The 21,172-nt window shown below is 42.9% G+C and overlaps 1 protein-coding gene and 1 non-coding gene across 3 annotated transcripts; both read right to left on the bottom strand.

Annotated features, from left to right (window-relative positions):
* Positions 1-9,607: 9,607 nt before the first annotated feature.
* Positions 9,608-19,665, bottom strand: LOC117838112 (alpha-L-arabinofuranosidase 1). 2 transcript variants are annotated; one of them, XM_034717997.2, is made up of 20 exons: positions 19,485-19,665; positions 18,326-18,598; positions 17,763-17,817; positions 17,137-17,339; positions 16,715-16,836; positions 16,474-16,627; positions 15,798-15,867; positions 14,868-15,013; positions 14,747-14,792; positions 14,586-14,638; positions 13,662-13,806; positions 13,413-13,531; positions 13,267-13,338; positions 13,091-13,194; positions 12,949-13,005; positions 12,660-12,858; positions 12,437-12,580; positions 11,163-11,378; positions 10,504-10,764; positions 9,608-10,041 (listed from the first exon to the last, which is right to left on the bottom strand). In XM_034717997.2, the coding sequence occupies exons 2-20, from the start codon at positions 18,503-18,505 to the stop codon at positions 9,868-9,870; spliced, it is 2,520 nt and encodes an 839-aa protein (XP_034573888.1). In that variant the 5' UTR covers positions 18,506-18,598; positions 19,485-19,665; the 3' UTR covers positions 9,608-9,867. The 2 variants fall into 2 exon arrangements, with proteins under 2 accessions (XP_034573888.1, XP_034573886.1); XM_034717995.2 differs by lacking the exons at positions 9,608-10,041; positions 10,504-10,764; positions 11,163-11,378 and adding an exon at positions 12,052-12,328 and having other exon boundaries at positions 19,485-19,664.
* TRNAE-CUC (transfer RNA glutamic acid (anticodon CUC)) lies at positions 11,977-12,049 on the bottom strand. The gene has a single exon. It is a non-coding gene; the product is annotated as a tRNA-Glu (tRNA).
* Positions 19,666-21,172: the final 1,507 nt, after the last annotated feature.

Below are 21,172 nucleotides of genomic sequence, written 5' to 3'. Positions count from 1 at the left end.
CATCTCGCATCGGCCCATCCGCCCAGAGGGCTCCTTCGCTTGCGAGCCGGGATGGAGCGATGCTGGCGGGAATTTTTCGGCGGAGCGCGGGAGATGGCGCCGTCCTGGGGCTAAAGGCGCGGGAGGTTACAGTGACCTCCCATCCTCACACCACTGTCTTCGTTCCCCTCCTCCCTGGTGCGCCTTCTCCTCTCTCTCTCTCCTCCTGTTCGACCTCGGTTCGCCGGTGGATCGAGGTACTCCGACAGTGCCCTGTGCCCCCGCCGGTGCTGCGACGGTACATCTCCCCCTCCTCTTACGCTGCTTCATCCCCTCTCCCCCGCTGATCTGTCGATTCGTCTTATTTTGGTTGGTGTCGATGAACCCTAGGTTCTTCTTGTGTCAGATCCGAACGCTCCTTTTGTTGTTCTGTACCTGGATTTGTGGTTGTGATGAACCGTAGGTACTTTGTGATGCAGATATATGGTTGTCAGATATATAGAGGTCGATCTGATTTTTTTTTGTTCTTGTACCATCCTCACGGTGGGTCGAGGTCCTCCGACGGCACCATGTGCCTTTACCGATGTTGCGATGGTACATCTTGTTTGGTGTCAATGAACCCTAGGTTGTTTCTGATACGGATCTATAGTTGTTCTGCATCTGCATTTATGGTTTTGATGAACCCTATGTTATTTCTTATGCGGATCTATGGTTGTCATGTATCTTTGTCGATCTGATTTTTTGTGTCCTTGAACCATGGCTTACTCCTTTGCAACCAATCACGCCCGTAGTACTGAGCTGAGCAAAGTGCCTAGGTCGATGATGAATCCTTGCCGTCGGAGGAGCACCTTCGGGTGTGGCAGTCGCGTCTAGGATAACATGTACTTCAGAATGTTTGCTTGCTTAACAACATGACCCCAAGTTCCTCTACTGAGCTCTAATGGACACTGCATTGTATTCTTAGACATGGACATACAAGGTAGGCGTCGGGCTGCGGCTGCTCTTGTTGCTGCTGTTGCTGCATGATTTTTCTTGTGGTTTAGAAGGAGAAGTGAGAATGCTCGATCTATTACCTATGGACCCATGGCAGAGAGGGACAGAGAGAGGAATAGAAACCTCAGATTCATTCCATTGTGTCAACCTACTAAGGATGAGAAGGGCGCCTTTTTTCCAACTGTGTGACTTGTTTCGGTCTAGAGAGTTGGTTATGGATAGCATCCATGCCACTGTTGAAGAACAAGTTGCAATGTCCTTGCATGTAGTGGGACACAACCAAAGGTTCAGGGTCATTAACATGACATTTAGGAGCTCACCTGAAACTATAAGTAGGTTCTTTCATCAAGTCTTGTATGCAGTTGGTGAGTTGAGAAATGAGTTGATTATTCCACCATCCACTAGTGTCCATCCTAGGATCCTTGGCAGCAGGAGATGGAACCCATATTTCAAGGTTGGTGGCCCTTTCCTAATTGCAAACCAATTGACCTTACCCATATGGTAGTAACCTGTTAATATGCTATTTATTTTTAGGATTGCATAGGAGCAATTGATGGGACACATGTCTTAGCTAGAGTTCCTGTGAAGATGCAAGCTGCCTTTAGAGGCAGGAAGCACACCATCACTCAGAATGTACTGGCAGCAGTGGACTTTGATCTCAGGTTCACATATGTGCTTGCTGGTTGGGAGGATCTGCACATGATGCTCTAATTTTATCAGATGCTCTTGAAAGGACAGATGGCCTTACAGTCCCACAAGGTACCATAACTCACATATACACATGCCAACAAGACTTGCACACACTAAACTGATAAACTATCTCTATTTGTTACATTGTCTAGGGAAATTCTATCTTGTGGATGCTGGATATGCAGTCAGGCCTGGGTTCCTGCCGCCATATCGTGGTACAAGGTACCACTTGAGGGAGTTTGGTTCAAATAGGCCACAAAATTAAAGAGAGTTGTTTAACCTGAGGCATTCTTCTCTTAGAGTGATAGTAGAGAGGGCCTTTGGTGCTCTAAAGAATAGATTCAGAATCCTTGATAACAATCCTTTACATCCTTACAAAACCCAAGTGAAGTTGGTTCTTACCTGTTGTATTCTGCACAATTGGATACTTAGGCATGGATAAGATGAACATGTCCCCACTGAAGCTGCTTGGACTCCTAACTTCACTGATACTCCCCCTGAGCCAGAACATAGCCATAACAATGGAACCTGAGCACAACAGAGGGATGCATGGGCTGCACAAATGTGGCAGAATAGGGGATCTTCTAGAGTTTAATTCCACTGAAGTACTTGAGGGTCATGTATTGTTAAGTAGCATTGATGAATTTGTAATATGTTCCGAGACCTATGGTACTTTGCTATGATGTGTACCTGCAATCATGAACAATATGCATGGCATGATATTTGCATGCATTATTTTCTTTACTGTTTGATTCCTAAGTACTTTGGTGTTTCTTTTTCTAATGGTATGATGGTTAGGACATGACTGTGATGGGTGAGGAAGTTGTTGGTGTTGCCAATGAGGCAGGGGCTGAGGGTGGGGTGGCTGCTGGGTTGGAGCCCAGCCTGGGGGGCCAATGCAATGGACCAGTGTTCAGTCAACCTTCATGCTTAGGAGGTTTCATGATCTGGTTGGGCAAGGGGTCAAAACTGATAAAGGCTTCAAGGAAGTGCATGTTAGGCAAATTGCTAGGATGGTTTCTGATTTTGCTGAAGTCAATGTCACCACCAACCAAATTTATAACCACCTGCGCAAATGGCGGCAGAGGTGGGTTAAGATTGCTAGGCTCAAGGATCTCAGTGGTGCTCTCTGGAATGAGGAGCATCATATGATAGTCCTTGAGGAGGAGCATCTGATAGGGCACACTAAGGTTAGGCCACAACTTAAATATATCTAACTGTTATGGTTAATAGTTACCCTTTTCTCTAACTATTGCACCATATTTTTGCCCAACTAGGAACATCCTGCTGATGCCAAGTTCTTGAACACCCTAATTGAGAACTATGTCCAAATGGAGGCCATTTTTGGGTCTAGTCAGGCTACTGGTAGCTTTGCCATGGGTTCCAATGAACCTTTAGGTATATCAACTGACCTTGGCCACCTTGAGGGGGGAGATGTTAGATCAAAGATAATTAATTTAGATGGGAATGAGGGTGATTCTGGTAAGCAAAATGCAGCCTCTAATGGGCTGGACACCTCTAAGGGTTCTGATGATAAGGAAGGAAGAGGTGGTAAAAGGAGAAAGTTGTGTGAGGAAGAATACCAGTTAATGCATGGTATGACTGTTGCTGTTGCCTCTGTTGCAGATGCCCTCAAGGCTCCTCAGCACAATGAGGTCCATGAGGATCTTTATGGTTGTGTCATGTCCTGTCCTGGGTACTCACAGGAGGCCATGATGTTTGCACTTGTGTACTTGCTGAAGAACAAAGCAGAAGGCCTATGCTTTGTTCAGATGAGTGAAGCCCATAGGATCCTTTGGCTTAGGACCTACCTGAGCCAAGCCAACTTCCTCTAGGTGCTTAAGGACTGCCATCTGATATTTTGCTTGCCTATGCTATAATTTTACATTTTGGGTTAGCACTAACCACTAATGGTGAGGGTAGAGACACCATTTGGAGCCTATCCAAGGCTGCATATATTTTTGTATAGCATAGGACACATGGTTCGACTTTGTAGAGGTACTTGGGAGGGATCTGTTAGGTGTGTAAACATGAACACCTGCACCTTATCTTTGTGATGGATGCCATGTCTTTGTTCTGGTTAATTGAGCTTTCCTATTGGTTGACTACCTGGTGATGCCATTTTTTTTTATCTTGCATACATGTTTTGAATTGATGGTAACATATGTTATTAAAGTTAAGAACCTATGCCTATGATGATTGGAATATTTGCCCAATTCAAAGTAGATGGGTACCATCAGATGACCTTGAGCTTGTGAGGGACTATGATATTGTTGTTATTCCTGTCCACTGCTACTGCTTTTGTACTACCTGGTAAGTCCATCTTTCTTTCATCTTTCCTATATGTTGGTTGCTTTCTTCTGCCTTGATGGTAACATATGTTATTTAAGGTAAGAAACTATACCTATGATGAATTCAAAGTAGATGGGTACCATCAGATGACCTTGAGCTTGTGAGGGACTATGACGTTGTTGTTGTTGTTGTTGTTGCTGCCAACTGGTACTGCATGTTACTTATTTTTGGCTAGCTTGTTGCTGATCTGTTGTCGATGTTGTGCTGCTACTGCTTTTTTTGTTGGCAGTCCTGTTGTTTCTGTTGCTAATGTGCTACTATTTCTGGTCTTCTATTGCTCTTGTGTCACTGATGCTCCAAGCTCAAGGTCAAGAGAAGATGAAAATAAAATCTGAGGCCAACACTTAGTATATCACATTTGCTTTTATCATACATCTACGTTTGCAAATTGGGTAATATGCAAATTGGGTAACCTGTCAGTAGCAGGTCACATTGTTGTTGTTGTCGTCCTCCCTGGTACTGCTTGTTCCTTATTTCTGGTTGTGTTGTTGCTGAGCTGTTGTCAATGTGCTGTTACGGCTCTTTCTGTTGGCACTGTCCTGCTGTTTTTGCTGCCATTGTCGTACTATTTGTGGTTTGCTATTGATCTTGTGTCACTGATGCTCCAAGCTCAAGGTCAAGGGAAGATGCAAATAAAATCTGAGGCCAACACTTACTATATCAAATTTTCTTTTATTATACATCTACCTTTGCAATTGAATCAAGTTTTATTTCCTTTATAAGGCACAATGGCTTGGTATGTTGTGTATTGGGGTAGGAAGCCTGGAGTCTATGCAATTTGGGTAACCTATCATCAGCAGGTCACCGGTTATCCTAATTGTTGCTACAAGAGTTTTAGTTTTAAAGAGGAGGCAATTGCATCTTTCCTAGAGTCCACTGGTGATGAAGATGTCAAAGAAGCGACTATCGGTTCAAAAAAGACGGCAAATAAACTTAGTTGGCTCCATATCATAGTTATGCTACAATTTATTGTTATTATTGTACTGCTAGTCTTTGGAAGTAGTTCATCAGGATCAGCCTTTGTAATATCAAAACAGCTCATATTCATGAACATTAGTGGTAACCTCACCAATATGGTACTAGGGTGCTCCGATCTCCTCCCATTGTACGTACCAAACACGATCCGGTGTCTCTTGTCATACACAACAACGATCCAACCAGTACAACCAAACACCACCTCGCGTGATTCAGGACGACAGTAAAGTGCAACCAAACAAACTTCCCTGTATCGCTCTATGCCATCTCCCACCATCCGGTATAGCCCATCCATTCTGGATGGCCCCCTCCTTTGCAACCAATCACGATCTCAAACCATCACCCTTAGGCTACCCCAGCATTATTTTGTGATGCTTATTGATGATGATTCTTCTCTGCCAGTTTTCAGGGTCACCCGGACATATCAAGGGCCCAGAGCGAATGTTACATTTAGGCCGTAAGCTAAATGTGAATATAAATGATATTTTGAGGTCACGTTAAATTAGCCATTTCATACTTTGGTTAAAAATTACTTTTATAGGTTTGGCTCATATATTTGAAAATGAAGAGAACATATCCATCTAGAAATGTAAGAGCCTAAAAATTTATACTTTTATGAAACTACATTTAGAAGAGCTAGCAAATATGTCCGCGTTGCAACGGGTGTAAAAAATATTTGAATTTTTTATCTATAAAATACCGCCAAAGCGTGATTCGATTTTATAGGAAGCACATCCCACTCATCGATTTAAGGGGTGTTTGGATACCCCGTGCTAAACTTTAGCACCTGTCACATCGGATGTTCGGATGCTAATTAGGAGGACTAAACATAGTTTAATTACAAAAACTAATTGCACAGATGGAGTCTAATTCGTGAGACGAATCTATTAAGGCTAATTAATTCATCATTAGCAAATGGTTACTGTAGCACCACATTGTTAAATCATGGACTAATTAGGCTTAATAGATTCGTCTCACGAATTAGACTCCATCTGTGCAATTAGTTTTATAATTAAACTATGTTGAGTCCTCCTAATTAACATCCGAACATCCAATATAACAGGTGCTAAAGTTTAGTACGGGGTATCCAAACACCCTGTTAGTCTGGTGTACACGCCAAAACATGTATTCATATGCCGCACATCGTTCATATTAAAAAAATATATTTTTCTATAGCAAGAGAAAAGGCCCGGTAAAAGGGCCAAAGGCCCTTGGTGCGGGTCCCACCAGTCAGCCCCTCACTGCCTCTTCTCCCTCTCCGTGGGCCCCCAACAACACCGTCCACGGCAATCTCTTCGGTGGGCTGCAGACACTGAACCCGTGGCCTTCAGGCTATGAGCTCCCACAGTTGATCTACGCACTCGCCTTCCCCCCCACCGCGCCTTCTGCCCTTCTCACGACGTCCTCATCTTCGCGCTCGAGCCCGGCGTAGCGATGAACTACATCATCCAGACATTTACGAGTGAATGCACCATATCTAGCCAAAAAATAATATGCTACAAGCGGCTGGGCGGCAAAACAACAACGGCGACCAAAAGCACAGAGCACAGGCATGCAGAGATAACAATCAGCGACGTGCATACACGCCGTATGTTCACACGGGGAGGCACTCATGGTCGTCTCATCTCACAGTTTGTTCAGGACGAAGTAAGCTGGACGAAGGAAGCCGGACGGCAACAAAAGTACAAAGGTGACACACAAAAAGAAACTGGGACTCTTTACATGCTATGAACAAGACTAGCTAGGTGTTTTGCTCCTGCCAAAATCCAATTTGCGGTCTCGTCTCTTATCCTCCCAACGATCACCATGATGGTGCCTCCAAATGATTAAAGATGCGCGCATTCCAAATCTCCCAGCAAATCAGAATGATAATCGACCTCATTCCTTTGCGAGCTAGCTCAGGTGTTATCGCTCTCGCAGCCCACCATTCATGAACTGACTCTGTTGGTTGCCGTTGGTCCGGATGCATCGCGACCAAGCCAAGCCAAGCAGTTGCGCCCAGATATGTCTTGTGAAACGGCATTCATAGAAGAGGTGTTTACCGGACTCTTGGACTGTACGGCACAGGGCGCGGACGGGGTTGTGCGGCCAGCCCCTCGAGCTAAGCCGATCCGCTGTCCAAATCCTGTTTTGGCTTTGGCGGCGCCCAAACTCTCCATATAAGCTCATTAAAGTTGGTGGTCGTGGACCCTATAAATTGTGCGTGATACGCTGAGCTTGCCGAATACTGCTTGGACGCGTTTAGTTTCCATTCAATCTCATCTTGCATTCTGGCCTCAATTCGACCTGCTGTACTGCTGCCCATAGCTGCCCATATTCAGCAAGCGCGAGGAAGGATGTTGTATGTCCAGGTCTCCGATCCAATTTTGCCTCAGCAGCGCCTCCCGTAGTGATCTGTTCTTTCTTCTAGAAATTGTGAAAACCGTGGGAGCCATGTCCCTTGGCCTCTGCCCCTGGAACCTAGCACTGTTCTAGAAGGATACTTTCTCCCCATTCCCAATTGTAATTTTGTCGTTGCAAAAAGGAGATGATCGGTGTTATTGCAAGGAATGTCGTTTCCCACTCGTCGTACATACATCTATAGGTCCACCAGAAGGTTTGGACAGACCCAAATACGAGGTTGGACACCAAGACGCATCTGACATGGAGATCATAGCGCAGGACGGTGCAGTCTACATGAAAAGACAATGACTAGTCGAGGATTAGGAAAGTACTCGTTGTAATAAGGTAGGCTTCTTCTAGTCGTATCCGACTAGTATTCTCGTAACCAACCGACCTGTAACCCTAGCCCCGACTATATAAAGGCGAGGTAGTAACCCCCTCCAAAGCAATTCAATCCAGCCAACACGTAGGACGTAGGGTATTACGCAATCTAGCGACCCTAACCTGTCTAAATCGTGTGTCTGCGTTTACCTTCGAGTTCCTGATCTTGATGAGCCTCACCAACCAAAATACTACCTCGGGCACCTCCTCGGTAGGTTGCCGGATTTAAACATCGACACCACCCACTGCTTATCTTCTTGGTTCCATTCCCGCCACAGCCACCGCAGGCGCAGCGCTCTACCAAACTTCCAAGATGCAGGACGCCCAGCCCGCCGTTCTTTTTCGATCTAGCAGTTCTTCTCCAATTCACTTTACATTCGCCTCTGTTAGTCTTTCTGTCCCGGCCCATAGGAATTGCTTACGTTTTGCATCGATCTCCTGTAAGGTTGCCTTGGGCGGCTTTAGTGCGGTCAGATAGTAGACTACTTGGGACGTGAGGACTGATTTTACAACGTGAGCCTTCCTGCATGGTTTAGGTTGCGCCCGTTCCAACTGTTGAATTTGGCACATGTTTTGTCTACCAACGGCTGGAAATCAACCCTGCGCAGCTTGATTGTGGTCAGTGGGAGACCAAGGTATTTGATTGGGAATTGCGTCTTTGTGGCTGGCAGGTCAAGCATGATGTTGTTGACATTCAGGTTGGAGCATCGGATTGGTACAACCGTGGACTTGCTGAAGTTTGTGTTTAGTCCAGTGGCTTGGCCAAAAAGGGTGAGAAGTTCTGCAAGGGCGGTCACTTCTTCTTTGGCCGGTCTGAGGAACAGTGTGGCGTCGTCGGCATACATGAGATCCGAATGGTCGGTGTGCGGCCCCTCAATTTGCTGAAGATCCCTTTCTCTGTGGCCAGGCTAATTAGTTTTTGCAAGGGGTCAATCACGATGACGAACAGCAGTGGCGATAGTGGGTCGTCTTGACGTAGTCCTCGACCGTGCTTGTGCTTGATTGGCTGGTTTGGAACACCGTTGAGCAGGACACGCGAGCAGGACGTTGAAAGGAGGGAGGCCACCATCTCTCTCCATCTAGGCGGGAAGCCTAGTTGTTGTAGTAAGGCAAGGAGATAGTCCCATCTCACGGAATCAAAGGCTTTAGCGATGTCTAGCTTGAAGAATAGCGTTGGGGACTTGTTTTGGTGTAGTCTTCTCGCCGTATTGTGTACGGCCGTGAAGTTGTCATGAATGCTTCTAGTTTTTATGAATGCACTTTGGGTAGTGGAGATCATGCTGTTCATGTGCGGGGCGAGGCGTAGCGCTAGCATCTTTGCTATTATCTTCACAAAGGAGTGTATCAATCTGATCGGCCGATAATCAGTTATCTCGATGGCACCCTCTTTTTTTTGCAGTAGAACAATATTAGCGGAGTTAATGAGCTGCATATTGGAGGTCCTGAGGGAGTGGAATGAGTTTGCTGCTGCCGTTATGTCCTTGATGATGTCCCAGCAAGATTTAAAAAAAGCTCCCGTGAAGGGAAATTCCAAAATTACAGCACCAACTTTGCAATGGCCTCGTGGTGGGATTTGTTCTTTCTAAATGGCATGTTGTGGTGGGTTCGAAGTTGCTCCCCCTTGATTTATTTTGTTATTGCTGATTTTTCCTCCGGTCTGCAGCTGGCTTTGCGCCTAGGACTCCGCTGGCAGTTCTATTCCGTTTCGGACCGGTTCTTGCGTGAGTTTTGACGGAAGGGGGATGACGGTGGAAACAAAAACGGCAGAACTCACGAAGGATTTCTTCTGTACTTTAATATTAGGTAGAGCTTTGTATAATACTAAGACCTTCCCCAAATCTTTTCACACAAAATCTGAAAAAAAATATGGATAAGAATAGATTGCAATTGATTTACCTCCCATACAAAGTGTTCCCAATATCTTGGCTGGAACAGTTATTTACAAGCTTCTGGACAATCTAAGCGGAGCCAGATACAAGAAATGCAGACCAAGCAGACTTCAAGGTGAGATTAACATTCCGTAGATTAGCTTCAAAGCATTCATCTTGTCTTGTTAAGAAGATGAAATGAAGCTCTAACTGCACAAATGATGGTGGATAGTAATTCAAGAATAGTCTATTCCTTCTTGGTCTTGTTTTCATCTGCTTCTTGCTCCTTGATCTTCTTGGGTTTAGTTAAGAAGGTCACCACCCATACTCCCAACAGGGTCGCTTGGAGGGGCGCCAGCCAATATACCAGTAGGTGGTCAAATGTTGTATGATCTCCTCGAGCATATGCCCAAGCAAAAGCCTACAAGCACATACCAGAACAAGTAATCAGGAAACTGAATATGGATTACTAAATTTTATGAACTACATGAACTAAGGCAATTACGAATGTCAGGTATAATAGGAGCAACATCTAACATGGAGCCAGTTGGCATACTACAACGACTGCCATATAGACTTTGTACAGCACAAACATTTCCTATGTCCTTTGCAACAAATAAAAGAATGCATCCAAAATAATCTTATAAGGTGTGCCATCATATAAACTGTTAGACTGCAGTGCCTAAACTTGATATCAGCTTGAACCATCCACTTGGCAAGTACAAAACTGCAAGCTGTCTGGTGCACAACTCAATCAATCACAAATGACTTGTTGCAATGACACATAGCTATAGCAGTACGCAGACTAGGAGGAAGTGTGGAGTCACAACAAAATTTATGCCTGTACTTTTTGGATAGTTTCAGTTTGTGTTGAAAGACTTACAGATGCAGGGTTCATAATCCCTCCAGTAATGTCTGAGCTCAGGATATGAATTGTGTTCTTCCAGATGCTTGTGATCCATGTCTTCATAAAGAAACTTTTCATCTCCTTCTTCTTAAGAGTCACTGATACCATAACAACCATGAAAGTTGCTAATCCTTCAGCTAACGCTCCATGATGAGCACCAACACTTAAGCGAGCTCCCTTACCCACATTAGGGAAAGTAAACTGAATGAGCTTCACTCCCAGAACTGCCCCAACCACCTGATAACCATAAAGAGAACAACAAATATTTGATCAACAAACAGACAGATCAACAAATCAATGCATCCGTAACAATTAACCGAAACAAAAAGGGAATGGCCATCAACAGTATGTCTGTGTACCATGACAAAGTGACAAGCACTACAACTTATAGCATCAGGCAGGCTGCCTGTCGTATGAATGTGGTAAATTAGCATATGCCCATAAGGTAACCAGACCATGGTGGATTTGATATCAGACAGCCATAGAGCATAATCAGTAATTTTGGTCCCTATAGATACGATCAACCAAATTACATACGCCGTTTTAAGTTTCACGGATGGACATCACGGAATGAAGGCCAAATCCAGAAGATAGAATTACGAGCTAACGACATACATCGTGTGCGGGAGCATTACCTGGGCAGGGATTCGTACGAAGGCTGTGAATAGGTACACGGCGGGTCCGCCGTGGGATGCGACGGCGGCGGCAAGGACGGTGAGCGGGTTGTAGGAGGCGCCGCCCGTGGCGGCCTCAAGCCAGGCGAAGATGAACATGTACACGAGGGAGAGCGAGACCTTCACCGCCTCGGCCTCGGGCCGGCCCCCGAAGCCGAGCGGGCCGTACACGAGCAGCTTCACCAGCGCGCCCGCGCAAACCCACGCGGCCGCCAGCGCCAGGTCGCCCGCCACCAGCCACGGCCGGATGCGGGCGCGCGACGGCGGTGGCGGGGCCGGAGACATGGCAGCGGTTGGGGTCGGGAGGATGGCAGGGGTCGTGCGCGGCTGGAGAGGGAATCTTCTGGCCGGGATTAGTTAGGGGCGATCGAGTTAATTTGGAGATTGCTTAATGCGTTTTAGCCCTCGTTGGAAGCGGAATTTTAAATTGGTAAGCAAGACAAGATTCCCAATCCCATGTGATTAAGGATAGCGGTAACTTGATGACAGGGAAACCACTGCTACATCTTTGTCGTCACGTGCATTGTGCACATCAGCACATACGCGCATAACGCTGTCTCTGTAGCCAACCAGGAAAAAAATTTGTAAACGTCTGCAGCGTACGCCTTACCGTATCTTCTAAGAGGAGGGCGCAAAATGAGGTCCAGACAAAAATTTGTAAAACCGTCTGTAGCGTACGCCTTACTGTATCTTGTAGGAGGAGGGGGCAAAATGAGGTCCAGAAAACAGGGGGGAAAAATGTCAGAATGAGAAAACTGCAAAAAGGAAAAAAAAGTTCCGTTGCCGGGACTCGAACCCGGGTCTCTCGGGTGAGAGCCGAGTATCCTAACCAGCTAGACTACAACGGATGTGTGCTAGGGATTAGTTACCATGTAGAAATAATCCATACATACATCGTGCAAACCATGTACAAATAACCAGCTGTGCTTATTTATTCACATATATTATATTTCTATTGGATCCTTGGAGGACCCTTACCGTGGCCACATCATAGACTGTAATCACGCGCTTGAATGCATCGCCTGGCTCGAGCCCAGGAGGAGATCAAATGAGGTGAGAGAGTACAAATCCAGAAGAACACCCATCTGCTCGCCCGCGTTGGTTATAGGACTTGCCGCCGGCACCACCTATAGCACAGTAGTTCAGACATCACAAAAGCTACACCAAATCCAAGGCGTAATCACTATCATTTGCTGTAAGTTTGCAATGCATTGAATCAAGTCGATGCATCAAACCTTGTCTGGCTGCTGGAAGGAGTTTTCGTCCCGCAGCCACCCAGAGGTAAGAACCGTCTTGATGGATCCAAATGTCCGGATATCAGTTTCCAGCCCAGTTACAGATATATTAAGGTTAACAGCTTTGCTCCCAAAATTTACAACCTGCAAAAGATTTCTTTTTCCAGGTTAGCTTTCATTTTCATTTGCAAAGCTAAATTTTTCAATGAGAAAAATAAATCACCTTTATTTTCAGGTAAGTATTTCCATCTTGTGAATTATTCCAAGTGATAGCAGATGTGACCAGTTGATCATAGTTTGACAGTTGAATAGTGGATGGATGAAGTGCCCCACCGCTTGAATCTTTGAAGAAGTGTAGCATCCAGTAATTTGGACATCCGTAGTGCTGCCATGAGTTAAAGACTATGGCATCTGGGTTCCACCTATCAAGTAGAGCGGTATTTTTTATTAGATGTTGATGAATAATCAGGCAGAAACACATTTACCATGCAGAAGTAAATATCAACAATTACCTTCGATCATTATCATTTACGAAGAGTGGGGCACAACTTGCCATTTCAACCACATCACTGCATAGAAACAATTGCAAAACAGATAAGTCTGTAACATAATCTACATCACCCAGGAGCCAAACCAGAAATAGCATTAAAAAACCTGTTTCTTTCTAATCCGATGAGAAATGCAGCTTCAGCTAAAGCAGCTATCAGTGTTCCTCGGCCAGCATCATTTCCAGTCACAGCATATTCACTAACAATTGCCTACGATTTACAAAGGGAATTACTGACCACTTGTAAGGATGACAATTGAGGTATCAATAGCAAAGTGGGTACCTTGGGTCCACTGCGGGCTGTATTATCAAACATTCTAGATTTGGAAAACATATCACCTGATGAGGTATAGACCTGCAGCATAGCAGATGTCACACTCTACTGGGAAAAATATTATCCAAATGAAGACCAAGCAAAGCAGTCATTACATGAACATCATACAAATCAGCTGGGTTGACTGGTGAAATAGCAGATCTATCACAGCTTGATATGATTTTGATGTCTGGGTAGGACGCTTTTATTGCAGAATAGAACTTCACGTAGTTATCTACAAAATGGGATAAGTATTGGTTTTCTTGGCATAACAATAAAATGAAACTGAAAGAATCCCATGATGCTTAAAAAAAGAATGTTATTATGAAGCAAAACAGGAAGAAAATGGAATTGTGCAAAAAAACCTTTATAATAGTATTTAGAACATTCTTGATTCCCTACTGAAACATAATAAAGCTGAAAGGGCTCTGGATGTCCCATTGCTGCACGAACTGAACCCCATGCAGTCTGGGGATCTCCCCTGGCAAACTCAATACCATTAACAACATCCTGTAACATGGCAAGCATGGAGAAATTTGAACGACAACGCAATGTGGATTAAGTAATTGATGCTGTTCAAAAATACTACTGGAATGGAACCATTTACTCTAGGAAACTTCATCACTTATGTATGTGCGCCGCGTCTGGTCAGCATATCCAGGACGTTGCGGAAATCCAATTAAGAACATATGCATTATATAATTCTAGACACTGGAGCCTCAAGTCCATGCCAACATTTGACTTTCTTTTTTCTTATTTCCAGCATATTTAGACAAGAAACTCAACCATTACCTGAGTAGTGCGTGTGTTGCAAATTATAAGTACATTATGCTATTCCAAAGTTAATATAAACGAAAATTAAAATTAATTAGGTATGATTTAACCACTCATCCAACAGTCCTATGCTAGATATCAACAGACACTTATAATGTTAGTAGTATGGCACTAAGGGTGCAGAACCCCAAATTGGAGTCTATCGGTTCGCATCGTGCTGTTAGATCTGTTCATCTGTAGCATTTTATTTCACTGTTCTCATTGAACTTATGTTTGTTCTTTTTTTTTCTTGTTACCATTGGTTATTTCCTAAGACAACCCTTTGACAACTAAATTAAATTAATGGATAACTTTCTTTACATGTTCTTTTCACCAGATGTTCAATTAAGGAAAAGGACTGCATAGGTAAACCCATCATAAAAAAGATCTTCAGCTTAATCCTGAGAAAACTTACTAAGAGAAGAGTTCAATACAGATTAAATTATCATTTTCATATTCAGAATTCAAGAAAAAACCTTTACAAAAGCAGCTATTGTTGCAGATGGAACTTCTTCGTTAAGGCTGGCCCCTGTCACATTGAAAGGAATTACCAGTCAAGGGTAAGTTATCTCTCCAAATATGTAATGTTTTTTATGCAACCTTCAATACTTTCTTGATAAGTTGATATAGCAATTACCATCATTGACCACCCAAACTGGGCAAGCACCAAGGTCTTCTGCTAGCTACATCAATAAAATAGAACTCTCAGAATCAACAGAGGAACTTTCAGTTCGCACAAATAGCAGTGTGATGCTCACTTGGAGGAACTCAAAAAATCCAAGTCCATCATCAGTCCAGTAGGCCCAAGCATCATTGAAATGGCCAGGTCTTTCTTCCCATGGTCCAACAGTTTCACTCCAGCGGAATGAATTTACAAGATAGTTCCCCATTACATAGTTGCCACCTAAAAGCAACATAATGTAGTAATGTACTGTGAGTTCCCAGCAACCTCACTGTCTAACTACGATCCCAGAAAGGAGATCACAATTCATTCTAACTCTAAGTTAGCCGTTCTTGATTTATCCGTATAACAGAAACACACATAAAAGATTTCATGAAGGTATACAAATTGATGTATCTTATATTCAGTAAAAGAGTGATATTACATGTAATATTCAACAAGTGATACTACATCTTGGGAAGTTTCTTACTTTTGTTCTCTTGAAATTTTCTTGCACAATCACAGAAATGTCGTTCCTCGTGTGGATGGAATATATAGATTCTTCATCAAATCAGAGTAATAAACCAATTTTTAGTAAATAATAAGCTAATAATTATAGTTGCTAGGTGCATCTTTTTAACACGTGATTTTTTTTAGAAAGATTATATAAGACATATCTTTACAACATATCAGCATCCAATTGTTGCACAAAGGGAAATGGAGCAAAGAGTATGCCTCACTTACTGCAACAGCGATGACTGGTGTGTTACAATAATCACAGAAATACACGACTGTCAATGGCGGAGGAGTCAAGACTATGTGCAAGGTATACGCATCTAATTTTGACCAGACTGCTAGTCATATACTAATATAATCAGCAAGTACTTGCCCAGTATTCACAATATTTTATAGATATGTCTGGTCTTAACAGGCTCTTCCCTCACAGGCTGGATTGTGCTGATACATACTACCCTCATCTCTACATATGAAGAATCTCAGAAGTAAGATAAAATGCTAGGTGACAAACCTGGAAATTTTAGAAATCGGGGCTTCAGATTTGCGAGCATAGAGGCAAGATCTTTACGGAAACCATGCCCCTGAGAGATAAAATTGATAAATAAGGATCACTGTTAAATCAAGAAATGGAAAGTCCGTGACACCTTAGTTGACTACGGATTGTATATTTTTCCTTCTTCTGCTAAAACCATCTCCTGATGTAAAATAGGATTAAGTTTCTAACCATACGATGGTCTTGCTTATAGGAATTTATAACTTAGCAGGTCCTTGAACTGGTAAAGCATCGGCACACAATGCAATTTTGATTATGATGGCAACAACATGTATTTAGAAACATTAGAGTGCAAAACTATTATAACTGCATGGTTGCACTATGGCTATGTATGGAAAGCATAGTTTGATAAAGATCAGTTAACATTCTCTGAACCAAGAATAATTCTTTCTGGCAATAGAAATTAAAGTTACCAAAAATTATGGTTCAGGTTATGATGTTTTTTGATATGTGACTAGACAATTGTGACTAGACAATCCGCACGTAAAATAGCTGTAATTACAAAATAGCATGTAGTATGATTTGTGCTTCTCAAATACCACTATTTAGGTTGCAAAGGAAATGTATGGAGGGAATGTACATCATGTTCCTTGGAACATCAGAAGGATAAAAATGAACTTGGAAATGAAATTACCATGTAAGTATCTTCTGGCATAAGTGATACTTGATCGAACCAAATTATGCCACTTTTGGTGGTCGTAAGCTGAAGTCTTGAATTAGTATTTCTATCGTTTGACTCTAAATCAAATTCAACCTTCGTCCACTCAACAAAGTCTTCTTTGTCACCCCTATAATTTATATTGCATTTCCTGTTATTTCACCGAAAAGGGCAAATGAAGTATTCTTTATACATTGAACCGTGAGATATTGCTTACGTGATGGTATGAGAAGCTAGATTTTGAAGACCATCTGAACTTGTTAAGGAAACTGTCAACTCCACCGCCTCTGACGATCTAATGTACATGGTAGCTCTATAAACCTTTGTTCTCTCAATGTTCTGCAACAAATGTAGCAAAAATATTTCTTAATGTTACGCTGGAGATAAGCACACATTATGGATTTATCAAGTCTGAAAGGGGGAAGAGATGCATATGAATTGTATCCACATTGGTTCAGATATTAGTACTGTGAATGCAGAGGATCTTAAATACCTCACAAAAAAATTAGAGGGTCTTAACAAGTAATCTAAAAAAATACCTAACTGAAAATTCCTAACAGATATATACAACAGGCAGATGGAAAGCGTTATGGAAGGTTGCTTAATGAAAAAAAACTATGAATTATGTAAAGGTCATACCATGCCCCAGTAACCAGGATTGTATATTCCAACACCTCCTGAAGGGCAACCACTAGCTTCACAAAGTACTTCCATTCGAAGTGCAATTGGGTTACCAGCAAAACAGGATGATCGGTCTGTTGCCACAATAATATTGGATTCATCCCCAATAATCAGCCATGGGTCAATGTTTGAAGGAGTATTAGCACCACCAGCTTCAAAACCTGTAACATAAAAGAAACTTGTAAGGAGCCAGGAAACTTGACATCCTATTCCTTATGATCTACAAACAAATATTCGCTACAAAAAAAATTATCAATGATTGTTACTTTGTTAGCACCTATGGTGGAGAACTAGAGATATTGGACAGAATGAGGTATGAGCAACTAGTAGCTCTGCTTTTAACTATCTATACAGACAAAAATCATTGTCTGAGCAACCAGTATGGCTACAGCAAACAAAGACAATTGTCGCCATCGTGAAGTTATTTTCCTGACAACCATAAATTATTACAGATACGTAGGTACAACTCTGATGATAAAACATTAAAATTGCACACCAACAAAAGATAAAAAGGGGGATCAAATGATGAACATGACTTTCTTCAGGCAGAGTGCCAGTTAACCTTAGACACAGAATCCCATTACCTCTGTTGCTTACAAGCTCTGCCCACAATCCACCAGCTCCAGCATGGTTGATCTCCTACATGTACAACCAAGATTCCAAGAATTACAAAGATTCATCACCTTCAAAGTAAAACAACTAAACAGCTTTTAACGCTACTCTACAAGGTTCATTTTTATGATATGAAAAGTTGAAAGGAATTGGAATGACAAAGAAAAAGTTTATATTTACTAGTGTAACCACAGGTCAAGTTTCTCGTGGTATTATAATAGTTTTTAGCAAAAGTAAACACCAGCTGAACTCCTGAACAGACATGCATGAATATGTGATATCCTTACTCAGCCAGTATGTTATGTGAGCTGAAGTTGATTGTGTATGGCCATTTAGCACCAATATAGATAGTTAACCATTTTAGACAAGTGCACAAGAGTTCATTAAGTTGGCCTATTAAGATCCAACATTACAAAAGCATTGACATCTCTGCAGAAGGCACGTTATTGGTAGGGTAAAGGTGCTGACTTACTACAGATCACTACAACAACTGCATAAAACCAATGTATGAACAACAACCAAACATTACACTCACCTCAAAGAAGATGCCAAACATATTTCCAGGGATCACCTGAGCATTATGAGGTGAAGCATCCACACTCAACTGAGCAGTTTGCGCTGCCACAGATCCAATATAAAGTATCTGACACAAGCCACAGACAAGAACCAGCACATCGAACAACCAGTAAAACGAACAGGCTCTTGGGATGCCCATTGCTTCCTGCTACAACCGAGACCAGAGCACTAGCTCAAGGTAATCCCGCTATGCCCAACTACTCATGCTGCAACCCAGCAACGTTTTATCAAACTGCATGGATAGAAAACAGCAATTGGCTCAGAGAAAAGGTGCATGAGTAGAAGTGAAGTCAAAATAAAACGATGAGAGAAGAAGATAGCAACATCATCTATATGTAATCCTGTCTGAAGATTACTTCCCAGAGTTGCACTCCTGTCGCGGGCAAGCAACACAGAAGTGTCGTTTTCTCCTTATTATCCATCCAGGAAAGCAATACCTTGTATGGTACACTGTCTGCATTCCATGTTAACCAGTTTTCTCTGTATAATACCCTCTTTATGTGCCTTTGGCTAAATTTGTTTGAATCTTCTGTATAGATGAGTTTATTGGTAGAAACATTGAGAGCCCCACCCACCCAGCTCTAACCCGGGTGCCCACAAGTCGTTGTCTCCTAATCCATCTATGAAAGCCATAGTCATACCACATACAGCACACCATCTGCATTTCACTGTGACCGGTTTTCTCTTGCCTAAAAAATATGCAAAATCTCGCTTTCTTAAATGTGTATCTACCAATGTAAATTCTGCAATAGTAACACCCTTAATCTCTAAATTGGGAGCTGTTCGCATGCCGCATTTAGCTGGGTTATAAACGGCAAAGTACTGCACCCCCAGCATGGAACAAACCGGAATCAAACAGCACAACCCGATTCAGAGGGTTTGCCAGAAAGGGGCATACCAAACGTGGGGGTGTGGGGGCGAGGAGGGTTTCAACTGAACCCCTAGCGAATTTTGGAAAATAATAAACCAGCTGCTCTCTCCTCCACATGGAAACGGAAATTCGCAACAAACTGGACGGATTAATCAGTCCAAGAAAGAAAAGTTAAAGAACTGAGGGGCCGCCACAGCAAAGGGGGAAATTCCTGCAGAACGAAACGAGTAGGGTAGGGTTTCCTTACAGAGCAAAGCGTCTTCAGCCTCTGCGGAGAGGGTACGACGATCGCGTGAGACCCTGGGACAAGGAAACGGGCGTCGATTGATCGGCGGCCTCGCTTGTCGCCTTCGGCCGGCGGCCAGTAGGCAGCAGGGGACTGCGGAGAGAAACGAAGAGGATGATGATTCGTCAGAACTTGGAGGGGCCGACGTGGCAGTGATATATACATGTGATGATGTGAACAGTTTGTGTGGGGCCATGGAGCCGGTAGCGTTGCCAATAATCATCCCAAACGGAGGAGACAGATTAAAATGAGGCCCATCTGCAATCATTTGGTTGTGGAGCTGTTTTTCTTTTATAAACGTTTGCATTTAGGGTGCGTATAGCAAATCTCCATCCAATTCTGATTCTTTATGCGAGCTGATTCTTTAAGAGAAGTGATTTTGTGACTGAAAGTGATTTCTTTTTATTTTCTAGCGTAAACTGTTAAGATCAGGATGAAGAATCACTTCATAGAATCAACTGTTTGGCAGAGATCCCATTAGATTTAGCAGAGAATCGAAACTCCGCCAAACACACCCTTACTTTTTTTTAAAAAAAATGGTTGCGTTTTCTCCTATAGATCAACATATCCGAAAACTCAATGTTTAACCCTGAAACTCAAGAAAATCTAGCAATCATTCCTTGGTCTCTATTTAACATAAAACTCCAAAACGCTCTGAAAAATATCCGAGGAAAAAAACGATGTCTGCCCTTGGCTGGCTCGGACTTACGTACGCTTCATAACCCGATCTGAACCCACTCAACATATGGTCATGGGCCTATTAATTGTACACCAAATAAAATCCCACTAATCATTTTTATTTCCTTTATTCATTTCCTATTTTTTTAAACTCTTCTCATTCATACAGGGGCGGACCCAGAGCCCGGCGACCCTGGGCGCCTGTTCGGGCTCCAGCGCCGCAGCTGCAGGAGCCTAGCTGTGGTCCTCCAAGGTTCACAACTCTATTCTAGGCGTGGTTTACTTGCCCAATTTTGGACAACCAAATTTACTGTAGCGTTTTATTTTTATTTGTGAATTATTGTCTAAATATTGACTAATTAGGCTTAAAAGATTCGTCTTGCAAAGTACAACAAAACTGTGCAATTAGTTTTTAATTTCGTCTACATTCAGTACTCCATGTATGTACCGCAAGTTTAATGTGATGGGAAATCTTCTTTTTGCATAGTGTCAAAGTTGGAATTTTGGGGGACTAAATAGGCCCTATTATCTTATACTCCATGGGAAGAGAGTTGTCTTATGCTCAACACAGACTTCGTCTGACCGCTGGGTCCGCCGCTGCATTCATATATGATATATCATCGTCTATCGTACGATTATATGTTATCGAGCCTTCTCCCTCCTCTTCTCTCGTCGTCTTCTATGAGCCTTCGCACCGCACCCTCCTCCCTTCCACTCTCCCACACTAACCCGTCTCAAGTAGGCCGACTAATTGTTTGTCCTAACCCACTTCTTGCCAACCTATTATCCATAGTTCCCGTGGCAGCACCATGACTTGTGAGTTCATCCTAACATAAAATTTTTAAACCCTAAACTCTAACTCTAAACATTCAGAGACTTGAAGAGTCTAAACATTTTGAGACTTGAAGAGATTTTAGAAGAATAAAATCTGACCATAAAACATGTCACAGCGATTAATTTTGAACATTCTC

This window comes from Setaria viridis, chromosome 9, assembly GCF_005286985.2.
Source record: "Setaria viridis chromosome 9, Setaria_viridis_v4.0, whole genome shotgun sequence".
Classification (NCBI taxonomy): domain Eukaryota; kingdom Viridiplantae; phylum Streptophyta; class Magnoliopsida; order Poales; family Poaceae; genus Setaria; species Setaria viridis.
This window is presented reverse-complemented; position numbering and strand designations above follow the sequence as displayed.

Excerpts from the sequence above, each read along its gene's own strand:
- LOC117838112 (XM_034717997.2), bottom strand. The coding sequence starts at position 18,505 with ATGGGCATCCCAAGAGCCTGTTCGTTTTACTGGTTGTTCGATGTGCTG. Across the intron at positions 12,859-12,948 it reads GTAAATGATAATGATCGAAG|GTGGAACCCAGATGCCATAG; the intron begins GTAATTGTTGAT and ends TCTACTTGATAG. Across the intron at positions 12,581-12,659 it reads ATACTTACCTGAAAATAAAG|GTTGTAAATTTTGGGAGCAA; the intron begins GTGATTTATTTT and ends AATCTTTTGCAG.